The sequence below is a fragment of the Cibotium barometz genome, chromosome 38 (assembly GCF_041138505.1).
Source record: "Cibotium barometz isolate CiBa-2024 chromosome 38, ASM4113850v1, whole genome shotgun sequence".
In the NCBI taxonomy this organism is placed as follows: Eukaryota; Viridiplantae; Streptophyta; class Polypodiopsida; order Cyatheales; family Cibotiaceae; genus Cibotium; species Cibotium barometz.
In genome coordinates this window covers 47,857,884-47,869,274 of record NC_141083.1, presented here as the reverse complement: position 1 = coordinate 47,869,274, position 11,391 = coordinate 47,857,884, and the positions used below count along the sequence as shown (strand labels likewise).

The following is an 11,391-nucleotide window of genomic DNA, read 5'->3' as shown; positions in this document are numbered from 1 at the left end:
TTTTTCAAAACTTTAGAGCCACTTTTTGGGCCTCTTCTCATACATGGCCTTTTGTGCAACCTGTTTTCAATACATAAAATGTCTAATTATGAGCCTAATTTTGATTTTCATCAAAGGGGAAAGCTGTGTAAGTGCATTATTTGTTGTAACTATAGGTATAGACTACTTGTGCAAGCATAGTTATGATTAGTTTTTGATAAAAGATGATCAAATTCTGTATTTTTATTTTTTACAGTTTTTTTAGAACTAGGCGATAAGAACCTACTTAAGTGGAGGCTAAGTTAGTGTCATACACATCAAATTATGGCTTATTTATCTCATCTCAAGCATGAAAATAAATAATCAACATTCTCATTTTTAGGGCTACATTATTTTTTAGTGGCGTGATTGAGTTTTGATAATACGTGTTACTTTTGTTGATTTTATGCAACTTTTTTGGAAAAAATTCTAAGAAAGGAAAAGGATTTTTTTGGTGAACTTCCACCTCCTTTGGACTGATGTATGCTATCAAAATATCTTGGGAAAAATGCTATTGATATCATTAGATTTTTTTTTGAGAGAATGATGCTTGCATATTTGGAAAAATCCTGAAAAATGTTCATTTTCAAGACATATGCTACTTTGTTGCTTATGTACTTCCAAATAAAAAGGCATTTTATATGTTTAGCATTTTTTACATAAGCACAGGGTTATGTTCTACATGCCCAATGAAGCATTTTGGTTTTTAAAGCCTACATTAGGAGTTTGATTTTTTTTCGCAACCCCCAAAAAAGGACACTCAAGTGTCCTGTTTTGGTACGAAAAGTTGACCTTCCTTAATAAACTTTGTGTGTAGGTTAACCTCTTTATTTCAACCACTAAATAACAATTATAAGTTTTTTTGCTCTAGCTTTTATCTTTTAGAAGCCTCCAAATTGGAGGTAGATGCAAAGTGAAAGTATTAGTGCTTTGTACTTCAATTACGTAGAGTTCTATGGAACATATTTACGCATCCTATGACATAGTTATTTGAATACATTTTGTTTTAAACTACTCGTCCCACCAAGGGATGCACTTCATCATTTTTCCTCACGGGAAAAAGTGCTGGGGTAGAGGACTGTACTCGAAAAAATATATTTTTTCATCAAATTAAGGACAACTCTTAAATCGATCTTATTTTTTATTCCAAAATCTCTACTATATAACTAAAATATATGAGAAACCATTCCTTAAAATAAGGGCTACTTAAAACCTCCACCAATTTTTCTTAATTTTGACTGGTACAATTACACTAGAATTAGCACTGGTAGAGGGGCAATTTATTACCGAGTCCCTATCCAAGGTGAAAGCCAATTTCTAGACAATGGTGCCACGAATTATGACCACAACAAATGAACCACTTGCTAAATGCACGTCTTAGAATAAAAAATTTAAAAATCCACTTTATAATTTTTACAATTTGGGGATTTTGTTTCGCATTGCTACATGAAGTGGGGTGAAAACACTTGAGCAATGCTAAGGTCTTCGTGTAAAAGAGAAAATAAGCTTTATATTCATGTGCATGTGAGGACTTTACTATGGTTTGCATAGCATAGTTTGCAATGTTTTAGTTCGCAACAACTTTTAAATTGAATGTAAGGTTGTAAGTTGCATGCCAACAGGTAGGCAGAGAGAATAAGCGGTGGTACACCAACAATGACACTCGAGGCCGAAAGTGTTTAAAAACTATGAAATTGAGGCGACTTGTGGAATAGAAAAGGAAATTAGCACTGTATATGTGGAAATTTAAAATATTATATGCTTATTATAAAAGCATTTGAGAGCTCAACCTGGGAATTCGAATTACACAGAGTTTGATTTTGGCAGACAGTTGGAAGCCACACGTGCCTAAGTGCGTGCGAGCTGGCGGCCACCGCTTATGTTAGGTTTGCTGGGCTTTGCAGGGAGGTAGCGAGTGTGGGTTGGTAGCGTAAAGGGAAAGGCTACTGTGTTTTCTCTCACAGGATTCGCACACCGAGACAGTCTCCTCTGCCACGAGAGTAGGTGAGCGGCCAAAAAAGCAGACAAATTAAACACCAAATTGCATTTAACATTAAAAAAAAGAAAAAGAAAATGTATAATGCGATAAGTGCGCTCTGCTATTAATTAAACATGGGAAAAAATATTTAAAAAGATCAACTGCAAAAGCTGAGAAAAAATCTTACCTTGTAGAAATTGTGCGGTGGGATTGGTTAGATTTGTTCTTGACAAGTCGTTAGATTACACCTAGGCTAGATGGCCTGCATCTACAAACAAGTGGAGCCAAATGATGTGGTATTAAATTAGGCTTGCGAGTTTGATTAAGCTGCAATAAGCATACGCAAGGGTGGCTTTAAAAGCCTCTGCGCCCCCACACAGAGTTGTGTCCTTCATCTCCCCCACCTTCCAAGCTCGTCTCAGCTCAGTTTTCCTCTACAATTGCTGTGGGTAATGGTTTATATAATAGATAGATGGCATTCACCTTATCATGATTGTAACTAATCGTCTAGCTCTAATTGCGGCTATGTCCTTACCTACGGCGTTTCGTCTGGTACGTGGAATTAATGCAGGCTTTGGCGCAGCAATGGGTACAGCAAAAGCCGGAGGACGCCCAGCCCTTGGCGGCGTAAACCATGCTCTGGTGGCGCTTTCTCTTGCAATGGCGATGGTCGTGTTGGCCGTAGAAGCCCAGAAATACGACTCTCCTCCGCCCTACAAGTACGAGTCCCCGCCACCTCCGCCCGTCGAGTACAAGTCTCCTCCCTACAAATACGCACCTCCCTACAAGTACGTGTACAAATCTCCGCCGCCCCCAATGTACAAGTACAAATCCCCGCCGCCTCCGCCACCCTACAGATACAAATCTCCTCCTCCTCCGCATTACAAGTATGAATCCCCTCCGCCTTACAAATACGAGTCTCCGCACGCTCTCCCTTACAAGTACAAGTCGCCGCCTCCTCCGGCGTTCAAGCATGCATCGCCGCCTCATGCTCCGTACAAATACGGGTCTCCGCCCCACTACGAGTACAAGTCACCACCCCCACCGCACTATCCTGCATTGAAGGCGGTGGTGCTTGGCAAAGTGAACTGCGAGGTTTGCCAAAAGAAAGAGGCGCTTGCAGGTAACGATCTCATGTCGGTAGGTTGTGGTTGACGATTTGTAATCATACTATGAATCTATTGATTACGTGGTATTACTGATCTGTTAATGCTGCTTACAGAAGTTAAGGTGGGAGTTTTCTGCTGGAACGGAAAATCTGAGGAGTCTTTCTACGGAATGACGGACGGCAAAGGAAGTTTCCGCATTGAGCTTACCGGATTCGAATACGGGAAGTACGGCGGGAAGGTTTGCAAGGCCAAGCTCGTCGCCGCGCCTTACAACAGCCCCTGCAACCTACCCACCACCTTGCATGGAGGCGACTCCGGCGCAGAGCTGCACATCAAGTCTAAGTCGGAGGACGAAGTCGTTCTGTTTGCTGGAACTTTCGCCTACAAATCCGACAGTCAGAAGTGCTCCGGCGGCGATGTCTCCAGATACGAGTCACCGCCTCCCACCCCATACAAATACGCCTCCCCTCCCCCTCCCCTTTACAAATATACATCTCCACAACCACCTCCATACAAGCATGAATCACCACCGTACAGATACGAATTTCCCCCACCTCCTCTTTACAGATACAAGTCTCCACCTCCCCCACCATACAAGAAGTATGAGTCCTCTCCACCCCCTCCCTACATTTACAAGTCCCTCCCTCCTCCTTCCTACAAACATGAATCCCCACCACCCCCTCCATACAAGCACGAGTCTCCACCACCACCTAAATACAAGTTTGAGTCTCCTGTCCCTCCCCACAAGTATGACTTCCCACCTCCTCCAAACTACAAGCATGAGTCCCCACCTCCACCTCCCTACAAATATGAGTCTCCTCCTCCACCACCTTACAAATATGAGTCTCCTCATTACAAATCTCCTCCTCCAGTCTACAAGTATGAGTCTCCTCCTCCACCACCGTACAAATATGAGTCTTCTCCACCACCACCGTACAAATATGAGTCTCCTCCACCAGAACACAAGTATGAGTCTCCTCCTCCTCCAATCTACAAGTATGAGTCTCCTCCTCCACCACCATACAAAAATGAGTCTCCTCCACCACCAGAATACAAGTATGAGTCTCCTCCTCCTCCAATCTACAAGTATGAGTCTCCTCCTCCCCCTCATTATAAGTCTCCTCCTCCTCCAATCTACAAGTATGAGTCTCCTCCTCCCCCTCATTATAAGTCTCCTCCTCGCACTCCTTACAATTACGAGGCTCCGCGGCCACCTTTCTATAAACATGAGTCCCCACCTCCTTACAAGTATGAGTCTCCTCCCCCTGTTCCCTATAAGCATAAATCACTTACACCACCTCCATACAAATATGAATCTCCACCTCCGCCACCTTACATGTATCACTCTCATCCTCCCCCTTCTTATATATACAAGTCTACCCCACCACTTCCATACAAATATGAGCATCCACCCCCACCATCATATAAGTATGAGTCTCCTCCTCCCCTAGCTCCTTACAAGTATCCATCTCCTCCACCTCCTCCCTATAAGTATGAATCTCCTCCACCCCCTCCTTATTATAAATATAAGTCACCTGCATCTCCTCCTTATAAGTATGAATCTCCTCCACCCCCTCCTTATAAATATAAGTCTCATCCACCCCCTCCTTACAAGTATAAATCTTCCCCTCCTCTAGCATACAAGTACGAATCTCCCCCACCACCTTCCTATAAGTACAAGTCCCCTCCTCCACCTTATTTTGAGCATGAATCACCACATCCTCCACACTACAAGTATGAGTCCCCACCACCCCTTGTCTATAAGTATGAGCCTCCTCCAACCACTTCAGACAAATCTACGTTCCCTCCTCCCCTATTTTACAAGTATCTTTCACCACCACCACCATCTTACAAATATATATCTCCACCACCACCAATTTATCATTAGGGACTATATTCGTGCAAATGTAAGTCATTCATTGCACAAAATTGTGGTTTTGAGGCTTTTTTTTTTAAAAATTCAATAGGTATCTCGATCTCTCATGACATAGTCTTGGGGATTGTGTATTCTCAAGCATCTCATTATTAACTCTTCTTGAAATATGCATGCAGGTATGTGTTGTGAGCTTTGACATCACTTGCTCTATTTTCAAAAGTGTAGCTATGAAGTTTGTGGTCTTTTCGAACATGAATCAACCATGATTGTCTTCAAGAATCCAAATTCTTGTTTGTGCACACATGTTTGCTTCCTCCTCCTAAGGAGACGTTGATATTGATAATTGTATTGTAAGGATTATGTATGCTTGTCCAAAGCTCCAACCTATTTCTTGTTGCTCATGCAAATATATTTGAAGAATAAAGAAAGGCTATTTAACTTTTTACACTTTGGCACAGTAATGTGACCTCTCGAACTATTTTGGGCGGATTTGAAAGCTTTATTTAGCATGGATAAAATCTTATTTATTATGAGTAATTTACTTTTTAGGCACTCATATAATGAATATTACAACTCAAATTATGAAAATGCTATGCATAATTTATGTGGTTTTCAAGTTAATGTTTTTAATTATTAAGTATTTTAAATTTTTATCTAGTAATATTGATTCATGATCATGTCGAGCACATAGAAATCCAGCCCGACACAACACTACCAGAGATACAATTTTCAGGAGGACAACATCGAACAAACCAAAATACATAGGACAGTTCTCCTCCTCGGGAACCCATCCAACAACATCAACACAACAAGAGGACATGTTAGAGGAGGCTATGATGGATGAGATGTTGGACACATTTACATAATCGCTTGGTGATAGACCAAAGAGTCATGGTGAGGAGAACGATACCACAACATGATGTCGAGATACAACACATGAAGAAGAGGAATTGCGTAACCTCGCACATCCACCACTTTATCCTCAAGCTAGGATATCTAAATTACACACATGCCTATCTATGTTGAAGTTACAATCAATGTTTGGGTGGTCTGATGCAAGACAGAGCTATTCAAGTATGTATAACATGAGTATTATGTAATTTTCTTGTGTGTATAATGCACACATTGTTGATTAAGCATACCTATTTCATCTTGGCAGGTTATTAAAGGACCAAATCTTACCAGATAATAATGAGATGCCGAGCTCTCGTGTGGAGGCCAAAAGATTGTTAAGTGCGATTGGCATGGATTACAATTGTATCCATGCTTGTCCCAACGATTGTATCCTATACCGACACGAATACACACATATCAAGGAATGTCCAAGTTGTGGGGTGTTGCAAGATGTTCAAGGGCAAAATGTTCCTACAAAAGTTCTCAGACACTTCCCTATCATACCTTGGATAAAACATATGTTCATGTGCAACTCTATAGCAAGTTTAATGGCATGGCATCAATCTACTAGATCCACGGACAATGTCATGCGCGTCCTAGCTGATTCGCTTGCATGGAGACACATTGAGGAGAAGTGGCCTATTTTCAAGGAAGAGCCTCGTAACATTCATCTAGGGCTAGAAATGGATGGTGTGACTCCATTTGGTCTATGGAGTTCATTCAAAGAGCACATGGCCTATTTGCCTTGTAAATTATAACCTTCCACCATGGCTGGCAATAAAGAAGGGACACCTCTTACTATCATTTGATAGTTCCTAGGAAGTACAAAGTAAAGAACATGGATGTATACTTGGCCCCATTGGTAGAGGAGCTTCAAACACTTTGGGATGGAATTCAAGTTTATGATATGTCCAGGCGCTATGGGCAAAGAGTTACAACTATGCAAGGTATACTAATGTGGACTATTCATGATTGGCCAGGCTACAGAGAATGCTCGGGTAAGTTTTGATACATACTTCAACAATTTCCTTCGCATTGTTAATTAATTAAACTTGTGAGGTTTTGCACATACAGTTCCATGTGGTTCCTCTAATCACCTTTCTTGTCGATTTGAAGGCTTTACTACGTCTGGATACAATGCATGCCCCTTATGTGAACCTCATTTGGATGCTCGTTACTCTACATCACTTTGAAAGACAGTGGACCAGGGTCATGTGCAATATCTCCCCCCTGAGAATCATGAATGGCGAGAGAGAAATCTAGGCAGACCACTTCCATGTTTAAAGACAAGTGGCTGGAAGAAAGTATGGAGGGATAATGGAAATTTTTCATCCCTAGGGATGAAGAGGCTCTCTATTTTTCACAAACTTCCTTATTGGAGCGATCTTCTAAATCAACCATCTAATAGACCCAATGCACATCTTCAAGAATGTAGCGGAGGTGCTTTGGAAAACCATAAGTGGGGCCAAAGAAAGTAAGGGACAAAGGAATGATCTGGTGGTTTGCAGGTTGTATGGAAGAATTGTGGCCACAAACATGACCTGATGGGAAGGTGGTTCTACCTAAAGCACCTTGGGTCTTAAATAAATTGGAGGAAAAACAAGTAAAGAGGACCATTGCAAAGTTTTGCACCCCAATCAGATGTATGCATAGCCTAAAGGGTGCATTTACAAAAGATGACAAGCTTTATGGCTTAAAGTTACATGATTGGCACAAATTTTTACACTTTGTGCTTCCAATTGCAATAAAGGGATGCCTCACCGAAGAAATAAGAGCTACCATATACAAGATTAGTACATTGGTGCGTTGGATCTCCACCAAGGAAATAAGGCGAGATACCTTAGAGTCAGTACATCTAAACTCCTTGGAAGCCATGTGCATGGTAGAAAAATTTCTATCAACAAGCATATTGACCATTCAGATGCACCTCTTAGTTCATGTCATTGATGAGGTTGTAGTTGCAAGGACTTTCCATAGTCGGTGGATGTTTTTTCTAGAGAGATTCATGAAAACCTTAAAGGGATTTGTGTGGCAATGAGTCAGAGGGTAGTATGGCTGAAGGATGGCTTGTACAAGAATCTATTATTTACATAATAGAATTTCTCAATACATATGAGAGATGCCTTGGCTATGGAGCCATCTTGAAGATGATAGAGTAGTTGGGGAAGAACCACAAGGAAATGGGCTTGTAAGGGAAATGGACAATACCTTACAAGATAAGATCAATAAATTTTTCATCTTGAAATCAAATGCCATGATTAAATGGATTGAAAGATATCAAGAGGTCAAGGCACAACGTATCGTAGCCCGATGAAATTTTAGAAGCAGTCAAACAACAAGAACCCTACCATACCCTTGGGATCTTTCACAACTACCTATGTTTCCTTCAAGTAGATGGCTTCATACAACAATAACACAAGCAAAGTATAATGGTGAGACTATCACAGAGGAGGAGGAGGAGGAGCTTGCAAAAGGTTGTGATTAGTATGTAAGTAATTATTCTCCTTGGCTACTATCTCATTAATAAAAAAAGAGTTTATTTATCATGCATCACCTTGCATGTTGATTCTTGTTGTGCTTGTAGTATCATAAATGCTCTTTGGTCACACGGGCATCATTTTCGAGTGGAATGAACAGACCGTAAAAGAACAACTTTTGATAACAGTATCAAAGCTAACTTCATGCAAGAAAGCCATTCAAGTATAAGTGACTTGAATGTAGAAGTTGGCATGCTTGATTATTGTGGAACTATTCAAAGCATCATAAAAGTTTCTTTTAGACACTTTCACATGTTTATTTTTTATGTGAAGTGGTTCAAGGTCATAAGAAATGGACCAAAGGCAACTGTAAGGAAGGACAAGAGTGGGTTTATCCAAGTTGACTCCACAAAGTTTTGGACCGACTAGACGGATACATTTGTCCTACCATGAGAACATTGTGAGAAAGTCATCTTTAAAGTAGATCCAAAGGATCCAATGTGGGTGTTTGTAGTCCAAGTTTCTCTTGGTAGCAAAAAAACTTTTGAAGTCGAGCAACTAGCAGAAGAACCACAGAGTCATAATGATGGAGTTGATGTTGTTGAAACTCAAGAGCCAAATAATAGAGTTGATCCAAGATCCAATTGCCTTGAGTATATTAGTTGTTGTGGAACCTATGCGGCCTGAGGGACATATTCAAGAGCATATGGAAGAAATGTACTCATCGAGTTCTAATGGAGAGCCAAGTACATTCGACAGGGAGCACATAGATGACCTTGATCCTACTACAGAAGAGGAAGCCATTGACAAAATGGTTTAACACTCTTTTGGTGACATTGAAGAGGATACATAAACATTTCTTGAAATTGACCTTTTGGGGGCCATGGATATGGATCTAGCCGAGGATGATAGAATAAATGATGATCTATGACTTTGTAACTTTGATTATAAATATAAGCAGTGAACTTTGAATTTGTAAATATGACTAGTGAATTTTTCTTGAAGTTTATTAGAAAAATTTGGAAAATTATTATCTTTTCATTACCGACGCTTATACTAGTGCACAATGTACTGGCGCTGATATATACCGGTGCCCATAAAATGACATTTTCCCTTTGATTTACCACCGCTTATATTGACGCCCGTAATAGTCACCGATAACCAACCATTGGTAAACCAACCATTCCATTATAGTGAGGCACCGTAACAGATATTAATTTGCTATTATATGCTCACCCATGGCAATGAGATAGGTAAATATATAAGCATTCATTAATATATTTTGTTTATACATGAAATGGTGTTTTTCTTTACTAATATTGAACTATACCATCAAGGCGTGCATGAGAACAATGGATCCATACCATAGTAATGGTTTTATGTCATCCTTTAATATTAATAACTTTGTTTTTGTTTTGATAGCATGTTATATCATGTCTCTTTTCACTCCCCAACTACTTCCATCGATTCTATCGTATCCCTTTTTCACTCCCTAACTACTTCCATCAACTCTATTATATCTCTATAGTGAGGCACCATAAACAGATATTAATTTACTATTATGCTCACCCATGGCAATGAGATAGGTAAACATATAAGCATTCAAGGCACCATTAATATATTTTGTTTATACATGAAATGGTGTTTTTCTTTACTAATATTAAACTATACCATCAAGGCGTGCATGAGAACAATGGATACATACCATAGTAATGGTTTTATGTCATCCTTTAATATTAATAACTTTGTTTTTGTTGATAGCATGTTCTATCATGTCTCTTTTCACTCCCCAACTACTTCTATCGAGTCTATCGTATCCCTTTTTCACTCCCTAACTACTTCCATCAACTCTATTATATCTCTATTTCACTCCCCAACTACTTCTTCCAACTATCAATGCTTAATAAAAATTTCACTCCCCAACTACTTCTTCCAACTATCAATGCTTGATAAAATCTTCACTCCCCGACTACTTCTTCCAACTATCAATGCTTAATAAAATCTTCACTCCCTACCTACTTCCAACTGTCAATGCTTAATAAAATTCCTAACTACTTCCAACTATCAATGCTTAATAAAATTTTCACTCCCTAACTACTTCCAACTATCATGTTTTTTTCACTCCTTGACTACTTCCATCAATTCTTAATAAATTTTACCTCTTTGTTTTGCACTTGCATCCCTTTGTGTGATGATGGATCATGACTCCATTATGTTACTATAATATTTTTCCCCCTTAAGATTTGTGGTGCAAAGGACTAGAGAGCCTTGTTAATATAGAAAATGGGCCATCACATGGATTCTTTTTCGTTGATGTGTCCCTTGTAAGTGGATCTTATAAGTGGAATATGATCTCCTATGGATGCATGCATCCATGCATATGCTACATTAATCCAAATCTAGTCATTGAGTCTATCACCAAAGTTTAAGACAAGATGGCCTCAAAAACTCCTCCAAGGTATGCACCTCCTTTCTTCCCATTGGTAATTCAACTTCATAGATAATACCCACCCTGATGCATTGGGGTTTCGACCTTAATTTTACAAATTATCTCTCTCTCTCTCTCTCTCTCTCTCTCTCTCTCTCTCTCTCTCTCTACGCGCGCGCGCGCGCGCACACACACACACACACACACACAAAACATAAATATTTTCAAAACATAACACATCCCAAAGCCATAAATAGTAAAAGGTGTGGAAACTTTCTTGATATAAATCTCTCTCTCTCTCTCTCTCTCTCTCTCTCTCACACACACACACACACACACACACGCGCGCGCTCACGCATGCACACATGCACATATGCACACAAGCATACACACACACATGTATACATGCATGCATGCACACACACACACACACACACACACACACACACACACACACACACACACACACACACACACACACACACACACACATTTCACTTGTTGCTAATTATGTCTCTCCTTGGCTTTGTGTGCATGGAATATATATGGGAGGTGGTTTTTATAGCTACTGAGGTTGCTACTGCTTTCATCTTGTATGTTTTGATACTCTA

The 11,391-nt window shown here is 40.0% G+C and overlaps 1 protein-coding gene and 1 pseudogene across 1 annotated transcript; both read left to right on the top strand.

Annotated features, from left to right (window-relative positions):
* The first annotated feature begins 2,397 nt into the window (after positions 1-2,397).
* LOC147616814 (uncharacterized) lies at positions 2,398-5,424 on the top strand. The gene is made up of 4 exons (XM_086777862.1): positions 2,398-2,441; positions 2,568-3,119; positions 3,219-5,012; positions 5,158-5,424. Exons 2-3 carry the CDS (start codon positions 2,582-2,584, stop codon positions 4,991-4,993), a joined length of 2,313 nt encoding a protein of 770 aa, XP_086633988.1. The 5' UTR covers positions 2,398-2,441; positions 2,568-2,581; the 3' UTR covers positions 4,994-5,012; positions 5,158-5,424.
* Positions 5,425-6,177: 753 nt separating this feature from the next.
* On the top strand, positions 6,178-6,884 carry LOC147616813 (uncharacterized; annotated as a pseudogene).
* Positions 6,885-11,391: the final 4,507 nt, after the last annotated feature.